Source organism: Culex pipiens, chromosome 3 (genome assembly GCF_016801865.2).
Source record: "Culex pipiens pallens isolate TS chromosome 3, TS_CPP_V2, whole genome shotgun sequence".
Taxonomy (NCBI): Eukaryota; Metazoa; Arthropoda; class Insecta; order Diptera; family Culicidae; genus Culex; species Culex pipiens.
Window position 1 is genome coordinate 21,239,158 of NC_068939.1, and position 27,133 is coordinate 21,266,290.

Below are 27,133 nucleotides of genomic sequence, written 5' to 3' on the forward strand. Positions count from 1 at the left end.
AAAAGTTAGTTAACTATTATTAGTTAATTATTTTTAAAACATTGATAAATAGGATTATTTAAATACTCTCTAAGCGTCATGTTTTTCTCAAGAAAAATAAGTTAAGTAAAAGTAAAATAAAGTAAATAAACGGAAAAAAAATTCTAGGTAACAAGTTTTATACGTTATGGAAACAGAAATCAAAAAAGATCTTCAGTTTTAGAGGCATTTTGAGAAGAACAGTTTTGTAAGTAAATTTGGATTTATTTGCTTAACTCAAATTTGAAAATATTTTTTTCAAGGCTAATAAATTTAAATATTAAATTGTTATTTTTGAATGAATAACTAAAAGAAACCTGGGCTTAATGATCTATTGAACATTAAAATTCAATTTGCTCACTTTCAGGCTGACATTTGTAAGAAGCACAGTGACAGGCACCTTGTTTTTAAATGACAATTTTAAACGAAACATTTTTTTTATTTATTTTTTTAAGACGTACATGGACATCACGCCATGGCTAAAGGAGATTATTATTGCAAATCAATGTATCTAAACGATTTCTTCGTGGAAAGGACGCTTAAGATGTCCTTTTCAAATATCTGTGACATGGAAAATATTTTAACCTGGAAATTTTTAATTTATTTTAATTTTAAAATTTTATATACTTTAAAAAGGAAGCGCACGATACTTCGTGAATCTTCACCTAAAACGAAGCTTTATGAATGATCTTGCGCCTCCATCAAAATATATGAAAAAACTTAAAATCCACAAGTTAAATATTTTCTAGGTCACAAATATTTTATTTTTTTAATGTACATTGATATGTAATGATTATCACCTTCCTTCATATTGGCGTAGGACAAACAGTATGAGAAAATTCGTACCAGTTGATATTATTTTGATTTTGTTTTTTATGATATTTGAAAAATAAATTTAAATCCTATATTTTGTTCTACACATTTTTTATTAGTTCATTTTTGTACTGAATTCTTGAGATTTGTTCAACGATAATTTGCAACGATATCAAAATAGTTTACCTAAAATCAACATCAACATCAACAATCAATGATTATTTCAAAATTTGTTGCAACTTGTTTTGATATTTTTTGTTAGTTTCAATTATTTTAAATGCAACACTTTGATTTTCTTGTACTCAGTTATAAACAAAATGCGCATGTTGAGTTCCAAGTAAGAGATTGTTATTATCGTTGATTATTTGTTACAAAAGTTAAACTGTCAGTGACTTTTTTCGATTTGCAAAAACAGTGATTACTATTTATAATCTTTTTATGTACCTCGATTTAACTTAAAACTTCCAAGACATATGCTATCGGGGTAAAAGATGACTGTGTGTGTACTTTTTTCAGAAATAACTGGATGAAATTTGGTCAAATTTGAATTGAAAAGGCACATAAATATAGGCAAAAGGAAGCATTCAAGAACTGACTACATAACCAATATTTTTTATTATTTTTTAAATTATGATACTACATACTTGGGTAAGAGGTTATCATTTAGTGATTATAGTGTAATAACACAATTAGAGCTTTTCAATCACAATAAAAAGCTTCAAATACATAATCGCATCTGATAAATCAATTAAAAATATAAGTTGTTTTGTAAATTAAACTGTTACATAGTAAATACTGAAGAATAAAAAAAACATATTTTTTCTTGAATTTAAGATAACTCCGGCACCGACTCCAACTCCGGGTTATCAGAAATCTTCGGCTCCGACTCCGACTCTTAAAATTTAGCCGACTCCGGCTCCGACTCCGACTCCAGCTGTTCGAGTTTTGACGACTCCGACTCCGACTCCGACTCCAGGTCCCCAAAAAGACCCGACTCCACCGACTCCGGCTCCGACTCCGACTCCGACTCCACAGCCCTGATTTTAACAGTATTTGTTATTGAAATGGCATGAATTTAGTTATTACCGTCTGTTCGGGTTATGCTAATTTATCGGAATTAAAATAAAATGAGAGAATTGAAAATATAAAATAAAAACATAAATTTTCCTCAGTCACATCCACACTCCCGAAACTTTCGTAGACGCAATCTGCATCGCCAAGGCGGCCTCGGTGTTTCGTTTCCTGTCCCTGGCCGTGAAATGCACCCGATCGGTGCAAACCGCCAAGCCGAACCAAGCCGTTCGTGCCGCGTGACACTGGACTGGAAAACGCCGCTGCATATCTCACGAACAAATCACTTACCACACGCGAGCCAGCCAGCTTCGAGGGGTCCACCAGCAGCAGCCTCATGGGTGCACGGTGAGAAAAAATTGTTGTATTTTTTTAAAGTTTTTGAAAAGACTGTTTAAATTTTTATTAGAGATTTCATATTTAAAGGCAATGCTACAAAAAAAATAACCCTAATGTTATCAAAACTTCTTCTCACCGTGCAGTAAAAGGCCAGTAGATCTTTGATCTGCCAGCAGCAAAACCGGCAGCCGGCAACCAGCAGCAGCAGCAGCAGCACACGGAATCGATTCGCTGCGGGTCCAACTAAATGCAACTATTAGTGTACCGTCTTAGTCATTTTTTACCTCTTTCTATTAGCGCGAGAACCCCTCGGTGTGTGAGTCTGCGGCTCTGTGTTCACAAGTTCATTGTCGTTACGTCTCAATCACCACCGTCCATAGATTGGTTAGAGGTGCCGGCTAATGTGCTGCAAGGTGCCGAGAAGTATACTCCCTTCAACGAACCGCAGCTAATCGGGGAATTGGACTTGGATTCGAGGGGGTCTCGCCGTGAGGAGTTCATGCTTAAACGATGGATTAAGGTGCTCTAATTGATGACTAAGTTGTTTTATTGTTCGAGCTATTTGAAGTCACTTCTAATAATTTCATATCATGTGATTTAAATATTTTGTATTATTTAAAACATACTTATATTGCGCATTGTTTATTAAAAGAATCTTTTTTTGCCATTTTCAACCTTAAAAAGTTTGTTTTTCTTTGACCATCAAATCTTTCAACTCAAAGGATTGCTTTCTTTTGCGCATAGTGTTCATTGGTCAAAATTATTCTGAAGAATCATTACGAAATAAAATTTGTTGACGAAATTTTGAATGCACAAAAAACAATGGAAAATTACCAAATTTAAATATTGTTCAAAATCACAAATAATTGAATAAATGATATACTGCCGCTCGAAGCTGGTCCGTCCCATATGTAATAAAATAATAAAATAAATAATTAAATAATGATTAAATTTAAAATTCGACGTCGCCATGCTATCTTGTCGCACCCGCCGCGTATTAATTTTTGACCTTGAATAAACAAAAACGAAAGCACGCAATGTAAACAATAACAAACACGTTTTGTTTCGCTGACCATTATGTGCATTGTCCTGAGTTTTGGTTGAATTTGGTTGTTGGAGCCCCGAGTTATAATTACAAATGTTCACGGTAGTCTAACTTGTACGTGCGTCAAACGCGTTCTGACCTGAAATCCCTTTGGCCAGTTGTCGCACTTACATCAATTTTCAGGGAGTGACAAGATTGAAACGACTTTCATATGTAAAGTGACAAAAATGCACGGAGTTTTTCTTTTTTCTTCTTAAGTGTTATGTAATTATGAGGAAATGTGAATGTTTATTGAGTAATAAAGGCTATAATAAAATGGTATTATTTTGTTGTTAAAATTCGTTTTGAATTACTTGTAAAAATGTTTGATTTATAGCCCGTTTTGGCCTTTTTTCAAAGATTTAGTAATATTTTGAAAGCTTTTTTTTTATTTGAACACAAATTTGTGACTAGACATGCAGTTTAACATCATAAGTTTTCATTGAAATTTTGTTAAAAATGTTGGCATCTTTCTTTCCCAGGGATAGTCGAAGTATTTCAGACAAGCTGTTTTTTTTGTAATCCACAACTCATTTTGAAAAATCGTGTAAATTGACCATTGGAAAAACAATACATTTCAATAATCAGTCAAATTGAAGAAAAATAAAGAAAATTTGTTTTAAAATCATCAAAAACATGATTCAAGTAAGAAGAAGTTTTAAAATTGTTGAATGTGCTTTTAGTTCGAATATTGAAAATATTCAACTAACTTTTGAAGTAACAGAAATTGTATAAATCCACAGAAATATTTAACATAAAAACTGCATTTATTTTACACTCAACCCCCGGTGGTTGGTCACTTTTTCGTTTGACACTTTTTTAGTTTGTAATCCGTCGGTTGGTCAAAGTCAAACTGAAAAGTGACGAACTGTCACTTTTTACACGGCGCTCACGCACACTATCAAAAAAAAACGTTTGGTAGTGTTTGTGAACTCCGTGTACAGAGGGTGTCAAACAAAAACGTGACCCCGTTCGTTTGACAACAGTTGGTGTCAAACCATCGTGGTTTGAGTGTATTTCTGGAGCAATATTTGAACGGGGCGGTACGACATTGCTCTTACGGCCTTTCGTCCCATCTAAACTCGTGTAATGAAAGGCCGTAACAGCAGTGTCGTACCGCCCCTTACAAATGTTGGTTCAGAATAATCGAATTGGTATTTTCGTCAATGTTATAGGTATTGATAGGAAGGTTTTAGGAAAAAATACCTGTATTTAAACAAAATTCATATTAATTTAACATTTTCATACAAAATATTTCATTGGGCAATATGAACTTGTTTGAAAGGAAAATAATTTGGTTTGGTGTTTAGTTTAGAAAAAATAATAAATGATCAGATGATAAAAAATTTAATTAAATTTATAAATTTAAGACAACATGATCAAAATCAACATAAACTTTAACGTCAAAAAATAATTGCAGCGGCCTAAATTAGAAATAAATTACAACTGTCCTGAATTCAAACATTCATACAATCAAAATTATCTTGTAAGATTGCATTTCTCTTGTTGCGTTTTCATCCTATTGTTTTATGCAATCAAATTGAATTAATTTTATTTGAAATGAATATGTTATGCATGCATGATTTTTTATGTTAAAAATGTAGGTTCAAGGCAAATTTTACACCCTAATTGAAAACAAACTGGATTATTAAAAAAGGTGCACCAAAATCGATCGATCATTCTGAAGCCTTTCCACTTAAAATATCGATCAAAAGAGTGAATCAATTAATGTCGCCAACCATCCGAAACCAATCTCCACCGAGCAGGCCATATGGCCCAAAAAAAGGTGCAAAAGTGTGCGTTGTCCCTGTCACCACCACCTTACCTAAAAAAATGAACCGGTCACGCCTGACCTCTCCTGTCAAACGCAAAAATTCTATCGGTGGCGGCTCTGGTGCTGATTCTCGACTCATTTTTACCCTTGATTTTGGATTTCGCAAATCGCCGCTCCACTCCTCTAAAGAACAAGCAGAAGAAAAAGGAACCGCCTATGACGTCCGAGAAAGCGTTCTATTGTCCTCGAAACAATTGGGCAAAATTTAAAAATAAAAAGTGCCAGACCAAATGCCTCACTTGGCAAGGAACCTGTCTGATCACGATTCCGCTCTCTCTCTCTCGCGCCTCAAAGGCGGCAGCTAATGGATCGAAATAATAAAGATCGTGAGTTCAGCGTGATTCGATCCGTCCAAATTAGATCCTTTCGGTGTAAAGTTCTGGAAGCGCGAAGGAAGTTCAGCTTTTGAGGGCGGTCGCCGCTTTGACAGCTTCGATGACGCAAATCGATCGAACCATATTGACCATAACCTGAAAGGATCGAACGGCGGAAACCTGATACGTCAGGTGTCCGAAAATCGGTAATTACTATAAATCGTGGCTGTAAACGATATGTTGGTCGTCAAAATGATACCTCTGGGATAAAAGTCAGATAAAGGGGTTGTGACGCACTTTGAACCAGAAAAATGTGGAATTCATCCGATTGTAGGGTGCAGTTAGTGGGAGGTTGTGTAAGACAGTGACTCACTGATTTAATTTAAATTTATTTTAAATTGATCTATTAAAGGATTTGTCACAAACGGATGTTGAGAATTCCCCAACTTGTAAGCTGGAAGAATGCTTTCATCCTGTTGTGAAAGAAAATATTAAATATTACTTTTTTAAATCAAAAAGATCAAAATATCAAATTACATTAAAAAACACACACGCAATTACCCATACTAAACTCTAAAAACGATTATCAGCGCAGGGAAATTCATTTTGGATACTTTTTAGCTGATTGCACGTCTATTTTCATTGAAATTTTGAAATTTTGAAAAAACAAAATTGTAAAATCATTAGAAAAGTTGCCTTACGCTTAATGTTAAAAAAATATCTATTTCGGGAAAAAAAACTGTTTGCGGTATTGTGCATCAGTATTTCACAAGAGTTACGAATATTTTTCAACTGGTTCATTCATGATTCAAAATGATTGACAATGTAGGAAAATGCATTTTTCATTGTTTTTGATTATATTCACGACTATTTCTATTAAAATCTTGAAATTTTTTGAAGAAAAAAATCGATTTGGTGTCTTCGACAATTTATTGGTAATGATGAAAAATATACAGAAAAAATAGGCAACCGGAAAATATTGCATATATTTATTTGTTCCGCTAAAATTCAATACTTGTAAAAATTACCTTAGTTTTAAGAGATTTAATACTTAATCTAAATTAAACTAAGTTTGGACTAAATCATTTAAGAGAACAAAAACCAGCATCGATTGAGCCATGGAGAAATACGGGAAAGAATGTAGCTATTACTAAGTACAAAAATGGAGACTAAAAAATGTTTTTAAATGAAAATCTAGTCAAAACACTTTTTTTGGCTGTAGTATTTAATCTAAGATTAATTTGCTATCGAAAAGTACTTTTCAAAAAAAAAAATTCAGGTTTGAATTTAACTTATAATTTGCAATTTTAGACTTTTTTAAATACAGTTCAATTTTTTTTCGAAAAGTTCAGACTATTTTCTAAGAAACATAGAAGATTCAAGAACTTGTCGAAACAAATATTTCCATAAAAGGTCAACTTGGGAACTATTTTGAACAAACCGAGAACTTTAAGTTTTGTTTAAAATCAAACTTTAATTGGGCATATTTCGAAAACATTGGTCATCAATCTCATTCTTCTGAGTAAGATTTATAGTTTTTCCAAAACAAATTGAGTGGAAATTGAGTTTTGGGAAAAATAAATGTTTAACCATGAGCACAGTTTTATTTAAATCAAGTATTGATGATTTATCCCATAAATCTAATTACATCAAACTTTGTCACAGAAGCCATTTTAAGTTTTGTGAACTATTTAGAGATAAATTGCACTCGTAAAAAAATGTATTTTTTTTCTCACCAAAAAAATTCCTTCCACCTTTTCCCACACCATTTGAGCTATGCAGAAGCAAGGGGTTACCGTTACCGTTACCGATTTTAAAAAGAAATATGTGTTTTTTTTCGAAAAAATAAAAATCTCAATCTGACAAAATTTTTGTGACTTCAGCTTTTAATGTAATCGAAAAGTACTTAACAAATGTCAACATACATTTTAACTAAAAATGTGCATTTTTTTATTATTTTTTTTTCAAAGTGCTATGAGCGACCATTTCTGAAAATATTTTTTTCGAAAGGTTCATAAAATTTCATCTCAGAAATATTTAAGATTCTAGGTCTTTTCAAAACAGTATTGAGCAATTCCAGCCCAAAACAGGATTTTTTAAGATGATTTTTTGTCGACCCTCTCCGATTTCAATGAAACTTTGTAGACATGTTATCCTAGGTATGAAACGAAACTATTGGCACTACGCCCCCCGGGGCATGGCCTTCCTCTAACGTGGGATTTCTGCTCCAGCGCCTCTGACGAGACAGGAGAAACCGGGACCGACGTTTTACTTCACCATCCGATAGAAGCTCAGTGGATAAGGCGGGAATCGAACCCGCGTCTCATAGCATCATCGGGATCGGCAGCCGAAGCCGCTACCCCTGCGCCACGAGACCCACAGTATAGGTATATATAAGCCATTTTTGTGTATATGGAGCCAGTTACACTCGATAATGACATTTAAGAAGGGCGTAAGTGTTTTAAATATTTTTGTATTTCGTAATTTAAATATTGCTTTATCTCGAAGCCGTTGCATCGCATCAAAAAGTGGTCAAAGACAAACTTGTAGGAAATTTGACGGGCTTTCCGAAAAAATACACTGAAAGAAAAAAACACTCCACTTTAATGAGGTTTTTTGATTTTTAAGTTTAAAAGTCAAATTTAAAGTTGAGCCCACGATTTTTTTTCGTTCAAATTTTTTGTGAAAATAGCCTAAGATGTTACAAAAAGACTCACGAAAAATGCAGGATGGAGCAACTCACCTAAAAAAAATAAATCATTTACTGAAACTGTTTATTTTTTCAAAAGTGCTCTAAACGTCAAAATTTTCAAAAACTGAACTCGATAGTCGATTCTCCAGACAATTTTACATAAAAGTCTCCATATTGACCATTGTCCTAAGTCCAATCCTTGTGAAGTTACAGCGGTTTTAAAAATAAAAATGTTGAGCAAATAAGTTTTTTAATGGTTTTTGGCAATTTCTATATGACAGACTTGATTTTTCAGTCTCGAAAATATTTTTACCGGAAAGCGCGTCCAATTTCCCATAAGTTAGTCTTTGACCACATTTCAATTGGATGTATGGGCTTACAGATTTTTTCAATTTTTTTAATTTAAAAATTGCTAACTTTTGGTTTATATAAACATTAAGTGGCCATATCTTAAAACGGTGCACATTTAAAATATTTCTGTCCAGTACGTTTCGATATTATATTTTCGAATATTATATTTTAAATTAAAATTGAGGTCAAATTTAAATTTTGTGTAAGATTAATTTTTTTATACAACAAAACATAACTAGGTGGCATTTTTTTTTTTTGCTTAAAAGTAGCGGGTTTTTGTCCATCAATATCAAACAAATGTTAAAAAAAAACTAACAAATACGGATTTTTAGCAATTGTCTTTCAAGGTAAATTTAAAAATCCTTATCAATACCTTCCACTTTGCCGAAGACACCTAATCAATCAGAAAATTTCCTTCAAAAGATACAGATTTTTCAATATTTACTGCAATAATTGTATGGAAATTTATATGGGGAAGGCCCCCACAAAGTTTTAATCAATTGATGAATGCACAAAACTGGCCGATTTCGTAGACAATTTTTCTATAATATACAAACTTCATGATAAGATTTAAAAATACCAAATTGAAAACTTCATGGCTAGGTGTCAAAGGTTGATCTTTATGGTTTAATGTTTAAAAAGAAAATCTTTCAATTTGCATTTTGGAAGTTTCAATGTTAATAATTTAATAACAAAACAAAATAAAAAAATATAAAAAAATGAAATAAAAAACATACTTGTTACATCTGAATAAATAAACCGTTTATAAATGCATTTTATTCTAGTTCAGTTTTTATGTAATCATTGCATTTTTAAAAATGTAAAAAATTTGACGAACACAAATAAAAGGCGAAAAAAGTTTTTCCTGCATTGTACATCGAAAATTTTCTAAAATTCAACTGATTTTTTAATGAACCCAAACATGTTAAAAATAATTTTAATCGCAGGGGAATGCATTTTAAACTGATTTCAACTGATTGTAAGTGCATTGCCATTGAAATTTTGAAGTTTTATGTAAAAATATTTTTCTTTTGTAATCAATAATAATAATTACTTATTAAAAATATCTTAATTGCATTTATTTAATCGCAATCTCAAATTGCATCGAATAAAGAGTAGTAATTTTAGTAATTTTAAAATTGTAATTTTTATAATAAGTTTTTTTTAAATAATTTGATGTTAATTTATTTATTCGCTGTTTTTAATTTGCTTCTGTGCCCTTTTTGGATGTGCCTATACTGAAAGCAATCTGCCATAAAACCTATCGTTCCCCCTGAAACAAAAGAATCCAATCAAACAATGCCGCTGTTGAGGTCATCCCAACTCTCAAGGCGCTGACCTCTTATCTCCGCGTCGAAGGCCACGGTCACTTGCGTTCCTCGTTGCAACCGGAAAAGACGTGCGTGCGTTGGTCATCCACCCCGACCAGTGAGTCTGTGTGTGTGTTTGTGTGTGTCCCCGAACTTGTAGCCGATCCCTTTCGTGTGTCGTGTGGTGCCCGCAAGTCCCGATCCTGGTGATCTACATTGGTGCTGGTTCCTCGGACAACTGACGATACTTCCCGACTGTCAACCAAAGGTCTCCTCGCGGTACCCGTTGCGTGCAGATTAATAACCAGCGTTTCATGGAAGCCAAGCTGAACCTGTTCAGTGTCCTGAAAACCATCTTCAAAATGCACACCGAGCCGCAACAGGTCATCCAGATCTTGCTGAACTGCGAGGAAGAGGTAAGTTGCATGCGCTTTTTTAAAAAAAATGGCGATGACGCCATCTTGTTGGTCTTGAACTCGATCAAGGTCATGCCTTAGAACGCGTTCTTTTACGCTTGAAATCGCTTGCATTCGTTTCGAACTGGCATAAAATTGTGTCGTCCAGCTCTAGATCCGCATACAACGCTTGATTTTGCCTCTTTTTCACACTCATAAACGTACTCCACCTGTCAGCGCCAGACGGAACCGTTCTCCACATGGAAGAACCGGTCCAGTGGTGCGATATGGAAATCGATATCCGGAATGACACTTGACCTCACGTGCGGAACAAACTCCCCTCTCGCTTACCAGTGCCAGTTCTCCGGTCGACAGTAATTGATGACCATTAACGGGGTGTGCAAAAAGCACTCCGTTCAGACGTTCCCTCTTCTCCCCCCCTCTGCTTTTGACTCCGATTTTGAGTCGGATTGCTCGGTCACCACATGTGAACCGGAAAACAATGCAGTAGGCAGCGGCTTTCCTTTTGTTCTGGGATCGACGCAGAGTCCCGTGCATGTGTGTGATGTGGTACTCGAGTCGATGATGGTTCGGTAAGCGGTTTAGCTGTCGATTTCTAACATCAACTGCATCGGCCAAATTGAATCTCGAGATTTAAAATATTAACAAAATTTGCGTATTTCAATTACAAAAATTTTGGTCATCGCTGAAATTATTAAGTTATCGCAGTTTTAGTGAAAAAAGTCGATTTTTCCCGTTTTCGTCATTTTCCCATCTTTGCGCGTGGCGCGTCAAAAAACCCAGTTTTTATTTTCAAAAAATCGTATATCAGAGTATTGAAAACATAACTTCACCATTCTTTGATATGTCATGTAAAACTTTACGAGGAATCTGATAACAATATTTTCAGACATAGGCTCTTTAGTCCCGAGACCTTCAAAACAGCATTTTAAGTTTTCATACGACCTTTTCAAATGTTAAGCTAGATTTTTGGAACTTCTTACTATTTTTCACAAATAGCCAAACTAATCACCTTTCTTTTGCACTTAAGACAGCTAAAATCGGATGAAATGGCGCGGAGTTATGATTTTTTGAAAAAAGTGTTTTTTTGCGAAAATCGACGAAAATTGCCATTTTTCGGACCACCCTAACACGGCGTAGGTCACCCTAATGGCCAAACAAAAAAATACGGGTCTAATTATTTCGGCCAAGAAAACCCCAGAAAAATGTTTAGCCCGATCGGAGAACTCTTTTTTTCGAATCATGCTGTTTTCGTGGGGAATTGCTGCATTTCTAGATTTTTTTTAATGCGGTGCTATAAACATATGAAACACAATAGCTTATAGGGCATTTAAAAAATTTCTAGATTTCATCAATTGCTAAACCACAAACAAATTTTTATTTACATTCAGTCTGCCAATTTTTTTTTTGTTATTGAGCTTAAATGAGCTTTGACATAGATTATCATTGAATATTTAAAACTACATGTAAAACATGTAGTAAAAGGAGGGCTGAGAAAAGTTGCTCCTATGGTTTTGGGAATAACTTAGCTAACTAACTCTATTTATTACTTTTCAAAAAAGCAACATTATCTAGAGATCTGTCCACATTAGAGGGTGACGAGCGGGAATTTCCGGGAAAAATTTACCGGGAAATCGACCATTTTTTGACCTCTCAATTCCCGGGAAATTCGGTCGAGACTCCCGGGAAATTTTAAACATATAAACATCGAAGCAAAATCATATAAACTATAGTCAAGATCAAGATCAAGAATAAAAAAGTTTAAATCATGTTTTATTGCGGCTACCAAGAGATCTTCAATAAAGCTACAAATTTGATTAGCTTTAGAATAAGTTCTATTAGATCTCTTGAGAGTATCTGGAGAGTCCGTTAAAAATCAACAGCAATTCTGTTTGGCTCTAGAACTCTCCTGAAATACGCTCTTGACAACCTCCTAAAATGGTCCATTTTACACTTATTGCTGCTTTAACTCTTCTTTATTGCTGCTTTCAGGATAAAGCGGTTTTTTGCTCGAATCTTTCCAGAGACTTTTAAAATATTCTTCCAGAGTGCATTAAAACGTAAATTGTTACTTGGGTAATCAGAAAAACATTTGAAAAATTCAAAAATGTTTAGAACATTAAATGTTCAATCTTCGATGTTCAAGTTCGAATAAACCAATGCCTCTCTTATCTTCTCATTCACACAGTGTAAATTTTAACTTGTCAAAAATTCCAATAACTATTATTGAGAGAAAAAAATGTGGACCCCAAAATTTACCAAACAAATATTAGGCAGTTACACCCAGAAATGACATCAAATGTTTAGTTTTCAAATATTTTATCTTTTTTAAATTATTTCTAAGAGGAAAAAGCTTGTTCAAGTTCGATTTCCATATCATCTCTCGAGCATATCAATCCGCATAATCTATTTCCTGATAACTGAAATATCAATGAATATTTACAGTCAACCTTAAAAATTACAAAAAAAAAAAATCAGTTTAATTTGCTGTTTTGAGTCGTTGTTTTTCATTTTGCTGAATTCCCGATACTGGGAAATTATATACAGTCATGCCTCGGTTTAGCACCGCATATGGGGGATGCAAAACCGAGGCGTGCATAACCGAGGCACAGAGCTTATGGGATTTTGGCTATATGGGAGACATTGGCTTTAATCGTACGAAAAATCATGCAAACATCAAAAAATTATAGTGTTTTGAAATCGGGATGATGTCAGCTATCCATTAAAATTATTATTCAATGAAAATTATCACAAAAATACGTATTTTTCCTGTATTTCGAAAATGTATTTTTTTCTCTAAAGAAACCAAAAATAAATTGTTATTGCAATATGGGTATCAAATGATCAGGTTTTTTTTTACATTTTGGATGTAATAACAACATTTTTAGAAAATACTCCAAATTTTCACAAAACTACGTCTTTTTGAAAAAAAACTCCAAATTTCAATTTTTACAATATGGGTATCAAACGATCGGGATTTTTTCAAACATTTCGAATGTAATAACAACATTTTTAGAAAATACTCTAATTTTTCACAAAACTACGTATTTTCGAATAAAATACTGAAAATTTCCGTTTTTACAATGTGGTATCAAACGTTTGGGATTTTTTCATACATTTCGAAAGTTATTAAAAAAATGAAAATACTCAAAATTTTCACAAAACTACGTATTTTTGAAAAAAAAATGATTTGATTATTTGATACCCATATTGTAAAAACTGAAATTTTGAAAAGTTTTACAAAAATACGTAGTTTTGTGAAAATTTTGAGTATTTTCAAAAAATATTGGTATTACATTCGAAATGTTTGAAAAAATCCCGATCGTTTGATACCCACATTGTAAAAACGGAAATTTTGAGTATTTTATTCGAAAATACGTAGTTTTGTGAAAAATTTGAGTATTTCTAAAAATGTTGTCATTATATTTGAAATGTATGCAAAAATCCTGATCGTTTGATACCCATATTGTAAAAATTGAAATTTTGAGTATTTTTTCGAAAAAACGTAGTTTTGTGAAAATTTGGAGTATTTTCTAAAAATGTTGTTATTATATCCGAAACGTATGAAAAAAACTGATCATTTGATACCCATATTCCAACAACAATATATTTTTGGATTCTTTAGAGAAAACAATGCATTTTCAAAATACAGGAAAAATACGTATTTTTGTGAAAATTTTCATGAAATTATAATTTTAATGGATAACTGACATCATCCCGATTCCAAAACACTATAATTTTTTGATGTTTGCATGATTTTTATATGATTAAAGCCAATGTCTCCCATATAACCAAAACCCCATAAGCTCTGTGCTTCAGTTAAGCACTGGGCCGTGCTTAACCGAGGCAGCTGAACGGTGCCAAACCGGGGCAGTGCAAAACCGAGGCGTGCAAAACCGAGGCATGACTGTATAAGCTGTATTAGCTGCATTAGTTTTTTTTTACAAAAATCTAATAATAAGTTTGTGCAAATTTTGAAAAATCACTAAGTGCGAATGAAGATTCGTAAACATTTTAAACTACAATTTTGCTCAAGAAACGATTTTTTATTTGCAAATTCAGAAAAAAACAAAAGGTAACCATAAGTTACCAAATTGTGCAAATACTTACTAAAAAGTTCAAGTCTTGAGTTTTCTTTTGAAAAAGTCCTATTAACAAAATTTGAATTTTTTGCTTTTTGGATGTTTTTGAATACCCCTGGCTCAAGGTGGTTCTAAAAACACCCAAAAAGCAAAAAAAAAAAAATAAAAAAAAATGTTTATAGGACCTTTTCAAAAAAAATCTAGAAGTGCATCTTAGATCATCCGCATTAAAAATTCCACCCAAGCTCCTAGTGAGTGTACGAAAAAACCAAACCGCATTGATTTTCCGCCAAACTGAGCAGACAGCGCAGTGCAGTGTGTGTGTGTGTGTCTGTGGCAGTATGTTTTGAGGTTAAGTTCAATGCAATGCAATGCATTTGCACTTGCCGGACGGTGGCACTACATGCCCGCGCCGGTACAAGTTGGACGTGCTATGTTCCGGTGGCTAACGTCTGCGTTGTAGCTTTTTTCATTCATTGATGCTATCGGCTGATAGTTGAAATTTAAGCTGGCTTTTGTCTGGTTTGTTAGACGATGTTCCAAGAAGAAACATGTGATGTTGAAGAAGTCATGTGTTGTTGAACAATTTTTGACATAAGAACAGTAACATTTCGTAGAAACGTGACTCAAAAAATGGGTTTAATCCCGCTTGATTAAAACTCTTCTTCCAAAAACAGGCATCAGCTCAACTTGGACACTGACCTTCCTCAGGCATCGCACGTCAGGCTCAGATCTCTCGGCCATGCAAATGGTGTCTTTTCCGCAAAACTTCCCACTTGACCCCCGGTGCACAGACTGCGCGTGTATCACTGTCTAGCCTGCACGTTAGGGTGTCTAAGCGAAAAACGATCCCAAACTAGAGTTGAATCGGTTAGAATTAACTTTTTGGTGTTCAAGGATGAAATTGGTGAACATTTCTATTCTATACAAACTTTGACCTCGAGCATCATTGGGGTTGTTTTGATCAATTTTGCTCATATCTGGCCCAGAAACCTATAGAATTATTTTTCCGTAATCTGGTCACCCTAATGCACGTTTACCGGACAGGTGCAGCGATTCTCATATTTAAACACACCTTTTCAACGTTTTCTTATTACTCTCATTACAATTATCATGCGATCGCTTTAAAAAGTATTGGGGCTGTTGAAAAAAATTAAATTCTTCCTGAACTCCGCTCCCCTTCTCCAACTGCACCGGTAATTGTCCCACTTTACCCCAACCAATCAACCAGCCGAGCCCACCGTGGCGGGTCAATCGTGAACCGCTCGAAAACCATTTTTCAATTAATTGCGAACCGATCTTTTTTGGCGACCGGTCTAACACATTTCAGTCTGCTCCGTTTTTTTTTGCCTCAAATTGCGGCGTTTATTGATGAGCCCGTTTGTTGTTGATGCTCACACAAATGAACGCAACATTTGTACACACACGCACACGTCGGCGTTTACGGTTTGGCAAAATCTTTCCGCAAAACAACGGATTTGACCGGTTTGACCACCAGTTCAATCGTTGTGACGGAAGAGTTAAATGGTAAATATTGATCTTTAATAAATTTAAAAGAAATCAGAAAAAATGTAACGAATATGAACATTCAAATAAAATGATTGATATTTGAGTCAAATACATCAAGAAATATCCAATAAATTCTGCAAACATTCTAAAACGCAAACCCCACCGTGCACACATCAAGCTCTGTCGGCTTGATCGCACAAATCAGCTAATAAAGACCTGTCATACCAACCAAAGAAGAAACAGTAAACGAAGAAAAAGAACAAAAGTATAGGAAATCAAAAAAAAAAAAAAAGAACATCGCCATCAAATCGCGCAGCAGTGTCTTTGTGGCTCCGCTCGGCAAAGTGATTCCATTTCAGAGAATTGACTTTGAAATTTGACTTCAGTGCGCGGAGCTTAGCGGCAGTGAAGGTCTCCTTCGGTTGGCAGTACAAAGAAACAGGTAGCGGATCAGTAATATTGCTCGCGTTTTTCAAAGTGATCACCGTGAGTCAGCTAGAACTGAGCGCCTCGCCAGGACCAGGATGGGTTCTTACGTTAATTTACACATTATTGGCGGAGGAAAAACGTTCTTTTTTTTGGTAGATTTTTGCAGGGGAATATTGACATATTTGTACCAGATTTAGATATAACTACAGTTACACGGAGAAAAATGAGTTCCGTTAATCGTGAATAAGCATTCATGAAAATGGGAACCACGAACAAAGTGTTCAAATACCATGGTACGTTTTTGAAAAAGGTTTTTTCTCCGTTTAGGTGCAATTAGAATCAATTATTTTTTAAGGCCATTGACCAGATTTCAATATAAGATTTTTTTTATGTGGGAAATAACATTGTTGTTTTGTTGATCTCTCCGTTTTTTTATATGGATGAAACTCCTGCAAAAAAAACATTTTGCATCATTTTTTTCCTTACAAGTCTCCAAACAGTTCTCAGGGGTATGTAAATTTATGAAAATCTGTATCTTGAGAAGCGATTTGGTGTCTTAAACGAAGCAGAAATGATTAGGACCTTTCGGAAAGCAATAGCTGCACTGGAAAAAAAACCGTTTTTTATTACTTAAAGTTGAATTTCCAAAATAAGTATTTTATAATTTTTGAAACTTTTTGATATGTCTAGTTCCCGAGATGGGAATTTTTGAATAAATTGTGCTTTTTTAATGTTGAGAAAATCATTTTCAAAACACGTATCGAATTTGCAATCAAAAAATACCCTAATTGAACTTAGAAAAATTGGCCCTTTTGAAATGTTAGTCTTGATTTAAAAAAATATTGTTTTCAAAAAGATCGGACAATTTCACGAATGTTTCATATTTTTACATTGAAAATCGGACCATTAGTTGCTGAGATATCGACATTAGAAAAAAAGTGGGTTGTTTGGGTGAGACTTAGAAGACATCAACTTTCCTGTAACTAAAGGTCATATCAACAATGTTCAAAAAAATAATAAAATAAAGAGCATTGTCTCAGCCTTTCAAAAAAAAATTTTTTTTTTCAAAATTGGCCAAATATGGACACTAATTTTAAAAAATGAATAGTTGCGACTATTTTCACAAAAGTTAGCTAAAAATGGATTTAACTTGAAAACGGTGCACTTTATCATTTATCTTTTTTTGATAGCAAATTCAACTTTACTTCAAATAATGTAGTTTACAAATTTTTGCGACCAATATTTCGATTTTTTGAAATTATTAGTAGTGATTAAAAAAATCATAGCTGAGTCAAAGATTTTCTAAACATCCTCGAAATTTCTCATAAAAAAAACAAAAAGTGTTTTTTTTTTTTGCAAATCAAGTTTTAGTGACAAAAAAAGAGAAATAAAAATCACCAAAAATTGTTAACAGTGTTTTTTTTTCAGTGTAGTCCTTATTCTTACCTGCAACTTTCCCCAAGACAGCTGCCAATTGGTATGGAAAAATATATGCACAAACAAATGATGCAAAATGGCTTCTTTGGGCATACAGAAGGCACCAACAAAGTTTCAGCCAAATTAAAAATACAAAAAAAACGGATGACCGAAATCCCAGTGAATTTCTCAGAAGAGTTATACATAGATAGTTTTCCTCAGTTCATACTTTGAAAATATTTTTATTGAAAAGATCAGAAAATTTCACATTTTTCAGTATTGAAAGTCAAAACAATAGTTTTCAATATATCGTCAGTTAAAAACTTCAGACTTGACACTTAGACTTAGAGAAACTTATTTTAATTGATTAAAAAAATTGAGAGGCTTTATTTTAGAAACTGAATATCCGAATTTCAAAGTCTCCAAATTTTCTCAGTTTTTGAAAAACATTGTTCAGGGTAAGCTTTTATTTCATAAAGTATTTTTCAAGAAACAAAAAACTAAATTTCTAAAACTTGTTATAAGTTTAACGTTACTTTAATTCAAAAATGATGAACGTTATCAAAAATTCGGTTAAAGTACTTTTCGATTGCAAATTTGAATAAGCCTTTAAAACAAATTAAATTGAATCTTTTTCAAAAATTCTCTGGAACAAGATTTTGCACAATCATGGACTATGGCTCAACAGATGTTTAAAAAATCTAAATTAGAAAATATGTACTTTTAAAATCCAACTATGTGACAAATGAGCAGTTCTCTCAGATTTCGGTCATTAGATATTTTTTGTTTTTTTTTAATCCGACTGAAACTTTTATGGTGCCTTCGGTATGCCCAAAGAAGCCATTTTGCATCATTAATTTGTCCATATAATTTTCCATACAAATTTGGCAGCTGGCCATACAAAAATGATGTATGAACATTAAAAAATCTGTATCTTTTGAAGGAATTTTTGATCGATTTTGTATCTTCGGCAATGTTGTAGGCATGGATATGGACTACACTGGAAAAAAATGATACACGGTAAAAAAATGTTGGTGATTTTTTATTTAACTTTTTGTCACTAAAACTTAATTTGCAAAAAAAACTCTATTTTTAATATTTTTTATTTTTTGATATGTTTTAGAGAACATCAAATGCCAACTTTTCAGAAATTTCCAGGTTGTGCAAAAAATCTTTGAGCGAGTTATAAATTTTTTAATTAATCGTGATTTTTTCAAAAAATCGAAAAATTGATCGCAAAAATGTTTTATTTCTTTTTTCGATGTAAATCCAAATTTGCAATGAAAAAGTACTTTAGTGAAATTTTGATAAAGTGCACCGTTTTCAAGTAAAATTCATTTTTAGGTGACTTTTTTAAAAATAGTCGCAGTTTTTAATTTTTTAAAATTAATGCACATGTTTGCCCACTTTTGAAAAAAAATATTTTTGGAAAGCTGAGAAAATTTTCTATAGTTTGCACTTTTGAACTTTGTTGATACGACCCTTAGTTGCTGAGATATTGCCATGCAAAGGTTTAAAAACAGGAAAATTGATGCTTTCTAAGTCCCACCCAAACAACACACCATTTTCTGATGTCGATATCTCAGCAACTAATGGTCCGATATTCAATGTTAAAATATGAAACATTCGTGAATTTTTTTTTAAACCAAGACTAACGTTTCAAATGGGCCAAACATTCAATATTACGCCCTTTAAAAATGTTAGTCTTGGTTTAAAAATTTTGAAAATATTTTTTTCGAAAAGATCGGAAAATTTCACGAATGTTTTATATTTTAACTAGAGGTGGGCAAAACCGCTCTGTTTTAGGAGCCGCTCATTTTCGTTTGCTCTTTAAAAAGAGCCGCTCTTTTGAACGGCTCTTTTGCTCTTTTTGAAAATTTGAATGAAAATGTCTTTTTTTTTTCAAGAATCGTGTGATTTTATAAGTTATTTCACATTGGACTTTTATAAACTAGGCCGTACCAAATATTTTTTAAAGTTTAAGTCCCTCAACTCTGGCTAAAGTCGCAAAAAAAAAAATGAATAACAAGGCATGGTATAAACATTTTAATAAAAAAAAGATTTTTAAAATGCATTTAAACATTCCCAGTTGTATTAAAATCATAAGTTTTCAAAATAATATATATTTTTTTTAAGCCGAAAAAAATTGCATTACTGTGCAACGGAATTTCACAAAAATTCAAAAAAAATTTATCGATCCCAAAATGCTTTTAAATTTGTTTTCAGTTGATAAGACTTCTATTTCCATGAAAATTTGGAAGTTTTTTGAAAAAAATATTGTTTTGCCCCCTGATTTTGTGGACCCATTTTGAAGGGGAGGGGTGACATAAACTTTGAAAATTATTTGTAACGGCCATATTTGATAAAAAATAAAACTGAAAAAAGAAGATGCCCTTGAAAACCATAGGTCTTGGTGGTCTCTATGCTAAGATTTCTACTCAAAACTAATAATTCGAGTAATTGAATGTTATCCAAACTTAAATCTTGGATGCTGGAAAAAATGCTTGTAATTTTAAAATTGCGTTTATTTCTGCAACAATGCACAAATGCTGTTATTTTATTTGGAGAAAATATTCTGTGAACTCTTATCTACATTCTGATTTAATAAATAAAGTCAATAAACGCTAAAGTTTAATAAGACAAAATGATTATTTTTTTCCAAAATCTCTCAAATGTTCAGTAGATTTTTGGTAATATTCGACAAATCATGCTATATGAAGTGCTAAAATTTGTATTCCGGTATTATTTTAATGTACACTCAGTTAAACAATGAAAAGTTGATTTTATTTTGTAAATAAAATTATTAATCATTTGGGATTAATTTTAATAAATTCTCAAAAACAAATTTAAAACAACATTTTTTAGAAATTATATAAATTATATTTAAAACAAAAATCATGCCATGTTGAAACGGTTTTTCAAAAGACCGGAGTTTAAAAAATAACCGTGGTTCTTTTTTGTGAGTCACGGTTCGTTCGCTCTTTTCAGTGAACCGGCTCTTTGAGCGGTTCGCTCTTTTTTTGCCCACCTCTAATTTTAACATTGAAAATCGGACCATTAGTTGCTGAGATATCGACATCAGAAAATGGCGTGTTGTTTGGGTGGGACTAAGAAAACATCAATTTTCCCGAATTTTCCTGTTTTTAAACCTTTGCATGGCAATTTCTCAGCAACTAAGGGTCGTATCAACAAAGCAAAATATAATGAATTTTCTCAGCTTTTCAAAAATATTTTTTCCAAAGGTGGGCAAACATGTGCACTAATTTAAAAAAAATGAAAAACTGCGACTCTTTTCAAAAAAGTCACCTAAAAATTGATTTAACTTGAAAACGGTGCACTTTATCAAAATTTCACTGAAGTACTTTTTTATTGCAAATTTGATTTTACATCGAAAAATGAAGTTAAAAAATTTTGCCGATCAATTTTTCGATTTTTTGAAAAAATCAGTATTGATGCAAACATTCATAACTCGCTCAAAGAATTTTTGCACAACCTGGAAATTTTTGAAAAGTTGGCATTTGATGTTTAAAATTTATATGTTTTAAAGAAAATTAATAATAGCGTTTTTTTTTTGCAAATCAAGTTTAAGTAACAAAAAGTGAAATAAAAAATCACCAAAATTTTCTTTACCGTGTATCTTTTTTTTCAGTGTAGTCCATATCCATACCTACAACTTTGCCGAAGACACCAAATCGATCAATAAATTCCTTCAAAAGGTACAGATTTTTGAATGTTCATACATCATTTTTGTATGGCCAGCTGCCAAATTTGTATGGAAAATTATATGGACAAATTAATGATTCAAAATGGCTTCTTTGGGCATACCGAAGGTGCCAAAAAAGTTTCAGTTTCGGATTAAAAAATACAAAAAATAAAATTTAAGAAAAAAACTAACTTAATCCACCTATGTGGTTGGAGCCTTCCTCACAACAATGGCTGTACACAAGTTTCATCTATTTTTTAGATCCGGCTTCAAAAAAGTACATCAATATCACTTAAGAGGCCATAACCAACGATGGGTCGGATGATGGATCCGGACATAGTTTACATACAGTTAAGTGAGATCCAAATATATGTGAAAACACATTTTTATACATAACTTTTGAACTACTTATCGAAACTTCAATCTGTATAAAACTCGATCTATGGGACCCTAAACCAAGTCGAATGCAACAAGTTCGGGTCAAATCGGTTCAGCCAGTGCCGAGAAACATGAGCTAGTTTGTTGGTCACATACATACATACACACACACATACACACAGACATTTGTTGAGTTTTCGATTCTGTGTCGATATGTATACATAAAGGTGGGTCTACGACGTTTTTATACGAAGTTCATTTTTAGAGCAGGATTATAGCCTTAACTCAGTGAGGAAGGCAAAAGACCGATTTTGTAGAGAATTGCTCAAATGATTAATAAAGGGAAGTAAATTTTATTTTAAGTTTTTTTCAGTTTTCTTTCCGAGTCGAGTCGCGGAACGGCTGGATCAATTTTGACTTGAATTAAAATTTATAATTTTTTGGTGCAATCATTGATGTCCTACACCGCAAAAAAAAGAGTTAAAAGGCCTGGATGTATATCATATTGGTTCATATATGCATTTATCCTTTCCATTCTTCATCAGACTGACGGCCGAGTGGGCTAAGGCGCCAGTCCTAAATGTTGGTGATGGGGTTGGCAATAATTGATAAATTAAGATTTCCATAACTTTACAAAGAATAAGAAAAAAATATCATGACGTGTACTAAACTATTTTTGTCAACATGTAGAAGGAATTTTTGTAACAAAATTTTATATCTTTGAAGGAAAAACCATGTCACCGATGGCCGACGTCTCGTTTAAGGTCTTTTTGTAAACGATTGATTATCATCGATCTTCGGACAGTGTATCAACGATGCTTAGTTACACCAAATGAACAATAAAAAGTCAATTCAAACCATTTGGCAAAGTATTCAAAATAGCTTCTGCTTCACTATCTGTTGCTGAAGCAGATGACCATACGAGCAAGCCCCCCGGTGAGCTAGATCGTTCGTTGATCTCTCCCCCGGGCCAGAACGTGTCAGCGCTGATGACACAACCGAAGAAAGGAGAAACTGTCAAGAATTAGGAGCACGGCAAGTCATTCCCGTTCAGTGAGACTAGAGTGCGGTTTAGAAATTGTTAAATTGATGCCTATTAAAGCGACCTGTACTGGTCGACTTGGTAAGAATTTGAGCTAGATTAGGAACCTTTAAATAGTCTAATATTGTTGTCCTAATAGCTTCTTTAGCCACCCCCCACAAAGATTAATTCGAAGAATTGCGGCTTTAGAACATAGAACACAACTGTAAGTAGTTTAAAAACTAATTAGTCCAAAAATCGACTGAAATTGAACTCCTACAGGCATTTCCCACAATTAAATAAACTGTGCCACACAGTGAACCCTACACAAGATCAAGGACTAAATATGTAAGTTCACCAACATAATCATTTGAACTCAAACTTTAATAAATCTTGATAGCTTTTAGCTAATTCCGTCAAAAGCGAGTTTGCTTAAAAGGGTCCGAACAGATCTGGGTTCACACCTGTTGCAACACAACTAAAAGATATTTATCGCGATGTCTGACCTACCGAGGAAGAGTGAGGTCAAGATCCTCACTATAATTGACCCGCAATTTGGCCAACGCTGTTCTTTATGCCCCCAAGTAATCGCCACTGACGTCCATGTGGTCATGTGCCAGGAGTGCAAGCACTGGATTCACTTCAGTTGTGCGCAGGTCGACATGAGCGTTACCGGACGAAACTTCGTATGCGTTCTTTGCAACCTGGACGATACCAAGTCAACATCGGCGATTTCTGTTTGCACTACGACCTCTTCAACAAAGGCCCGAGCCGCACTGCAACTCCGTCGTCTAGAAGAAGAGAAGGAGATACAGGAACGCCTGCTGAAGGAAAGGCATGAGATGAACAAACGATTGCAGGACAAAGCGAATCAAGAGGAAAGGGAAAGGGAGTTTCAGGTGCTTCAAGAGAAGGCACGGCTAGAAAGTGACTTCCTCGAGAAAAAATACGCTGTCTTGGAAGAAGGAGCCAGTATCAGCGGTGGCAAAAGCGTGCGCAGCGGCCGCACCGGCATAAGTAATCGAAGTCTTCCTAGCTCAGTTGGCCAATGGTTGGCGAACCAGACTCAAGAAGAGGGCGCCGTGGGAGGAATCAATACAGTAACATCCACGTCGAGTAATGGCACCGTGCCTAAGCTACCAACTTCGGAGGCTACTGCAGATGCGCTGACCAACGTGACAGCGGTTCCCCGTATTCCGTCCTATGAGTTTCCGCCAACAAGTACTTCCCTGGTACCCAAGCTTGAAGCAGATACGCCTCCCTCCACAATTACCCAAGAAAACCTGGAGGCCAGGAAACAACAAATTCAGCAGCATTTGGACGAGTACCTAGCACTTCTTGATTGCTTTCAGCAGCAGAAAATAAACAACTCTGCAACAGAAAAACTAACGGACGCAGCTGCCAAGACGCCTGCTCTTGCGCCGGTTGTATCTGTCACAGCGGCTGCGTCGTCGAGCCACCAACTTCCGCCTGCTCCTGCGCCATTCACGGCTGTCACAGCGGCGGCATCGTCGAGCCAACAACTCCCGCCTGCTCCTGCGCCGTCCGCGGCTGTCACAGCGGCTGCGTCGTCGAGCCACCAACTTCCGCCTGCTCCTGCGCCATTCACGGCTGTCACAGCGGCGGCATCGTCGAGCCAACAACTCCCGCCTGCTCCTGCGCCGTCCGCGGCTGTCACAGCGGCTGCGTCGTCGAGCCACCAACTTCCGCCTGCTCCTGCGCCATTCACGGCTGTCACAGCGGCGGCATCGTCGAGCCAACAACTCCCGCCTGCTCCTGCGCCGTCCGCGGCTGTCACAGCGGCTGCATCGTCGAGCCACCAACTTCCGCCTGCTCCTGCGCCATTTGCGGCTGTCACAGCGGCTGCATCAATTCCACCTCCTACGTCTTTGCGTTTTTCGGCACCACTCTTGGATTTCATGACCACCTCGCATGGATCCGCACCGATTTCGAACGGATACTCACCATTCCTTACAACACCACCAGCTGTAACACTCCCATCCCTGTCGGGAGGTGTACATGTACATTCGCTGACCCGCGGTTTCACCATTCCCGATGTTACGAGCGTGTCCAGCCACCAAGGATCGATTACTACACCTGTGGTTACGCAGGTGCCGCCGAGTGGGACCCAAGGTTTCGTGTACGGACCAAACAGTCAGCAACTCGCTGCTCGACACGTTGTACCGAAAGAACTCCCTAAGTTTAGTGGTGATCCCCTTGACTGGCCCGTATTCTACAGCAGCTATTGTAATTCGACCCAGATGTGTGGATTCTCCGAGGCAGAAAATTTGATGCGACTGGAACGTTGTCTGATAGGCCGTGCTAGGGAGATGGTTCACAGCTGTCTTCTTCACCCGTCCCTCGTACCACAACTCTTGGCCACATTGTACACACTCTATGGTCGACCTGAACTGATCGTGAACTGCCTTTTGGACAAAGTACGTGCCACCCCCGCTCCGAAGGCGGAACGCTTGGAAAGTCTGATCGGGTTTGGACTTGCTGTTCAAAACATGTGTGCTCAATTGATGTCACTCGGATTGGAATCTCATCTTTGCAATCCAACTTTGTTGAGCGAATTAGAAGCCAAGTTGCCAGCAGGAGTGGCGCTAGATTGGGCGCTCCATCAGCGACATTTGAAGACCGTAGATTTACGGACGTTTGGAGACTACATGAGCACCATCGTCGTAGCAGCGAGCAAGGTTGTGCCCTACGGAAGCACTTGTCTGAAGTTCGAGAAGTTGAAGCCCAAGGATAAAGCCTACATCAATACCCACAGCCGAGATGAAGGTTACGACCAATCCGCCGAAAAGGGTACCGAGACTGGGAACAACCCTGTCGCCCATCCGAGGACTTGCCTGATGTGTAAAAAAGTGGGACACAGGCTGAAAGACTGCCGCGTGTTTAGTGGACTCGAATTGGCCGAACGCTGGCGGCAAATTCAAGAGACGAACCTTTGTCGACGGTGCCTATCGGGACACGGCAAATGGCCATGCAAAGCAACGGTTTGCGGATTTGAGGGGTGCGAAGGACGCCATCACAAGCTACTACATCCTGGAAATCCACAGTTACCAGCTAAAAACGAGGAATTTTCAACAAACCCAGCAACATTGGCAGTTCACCGGAGCGGACGGTCTACGCTGTTTCGCGTTTTGCCGATTATGCTGCACGGACCGGAAACATCTGTTGAAGCTCTAGCGTTTCTCGACGATGGCTCGGGCTTGACACTCGTTGAAGCTGACTTGGTGAGGCAACTGGGGATCACCGGCGAAACCAACCCGCTGTGTCTACAGTGGACAAGCAACATAACGAGATCGGAAGCGGATTCACAACGGGTTGACCTGAACATCTCAAACGCCAGCGGAAAGAAGTTCAAACTGGAAGGCGCTCAAACCGTGTCCAGTCTCAACCTTCCTCGCCAATCACTGGACTTCAAAGAAATGGCCAAAAAGTACCCACATCTCCAAAATCTGCCCGTAAAAAGCTACCAGAATGAACTTCCACGCGTTCTGATCGGTTTGGATAACACGCACTTGCTGACGACCCTGAAACGACGAGAAGGACAACCACAAGAACCAGTGGCCACCAAGACTAGGCTGGGGTGGACGATTTACGGTTCCGTGGAGGGCTGGCACGAATCACAAACGCACCGCCTTCTGCATATTTGTGCGGAACAAACCGATCAGGATTTACACGACGCAGTTAACGATTTCTTCTCCTTGGAAAACGTCGGCGTGGCTGCTGTACCTAACTTGGAGTCATCAGAAGACCGACGCGCTCGAGACATCATGCTGGAGACAACGAAGCGTACGCCGTCGGGGAGGTTCGAGACAGGCTTGTTGTGGCGGTTCGATAATTTCGAGTTCCCGGACAGTCGCCCTATGGCTGAGCGACGTTTGAAATGTTTGGAACGACGTTTAAGTACCAAACCAGAACTGTACGCGAACGTGAAGCAACAGATCATCGACTATCAGACGAAAGGGTATGCCCACAAAGCAACGGAGGATGAACTAAGTTCGGCAGACCCTCGGCGAGTCTGGTATCTGCCCTTAGGAGTGGTCCTCAACCCGAATAAGCCAGGAAAAGTTCGTTTGGTTTGGGACGCCGCCGCCAAAGTACGCGGTGTGTCATTAAACTCCATGCTTCTCAAAGGCCCGGACCTTTTGATTCCTCTTTTTGCTGCATTGTTCCGTTTTCGGCAGTTCCAGTTCGCCGTAACGGCGGACATTAAAGAGATGTTCCACCAGGTTTTGATCCGTCCGCAAGATCGATCGGCTCAGAGATTCCTTTTCCGTGACGATCCCGCAAAGCCGATGGATACGTATGTAATGGACGTGGCGACTTTCGGAGCAACGT

General features: G+C 36.1%; 1 protein-coding gene across 3 annotated transcripts in view; it reads left to right on the forward strand.

Moving 5' to 3' along the window:
- Positions 1-9,873: 9,873 nt before the first annotated feature.
- The window catches only part of LOC120412867 (tyrosine 3-monooxygenase), a 55,378-nt gene continuing 38,118 nt past the window's right edge, over positions 9,874-27,133 (forward strand). For all 3 annotated transcript variants that reach the window (XM_039573494.2, XM_039573495.2, XM_039573497.2), the window contains exon 1: positions 9,874-10,242. In XM_039573494.2, coding sequence (XP_039429428.1) covers positions 10,141-10,242 — 102 coding nt within the window. In that variant the 5' untranslated portion in view covers positions 9,874-10,140. The remainder of the gene's footprint in view (positions 10,243-27,133) is intronic.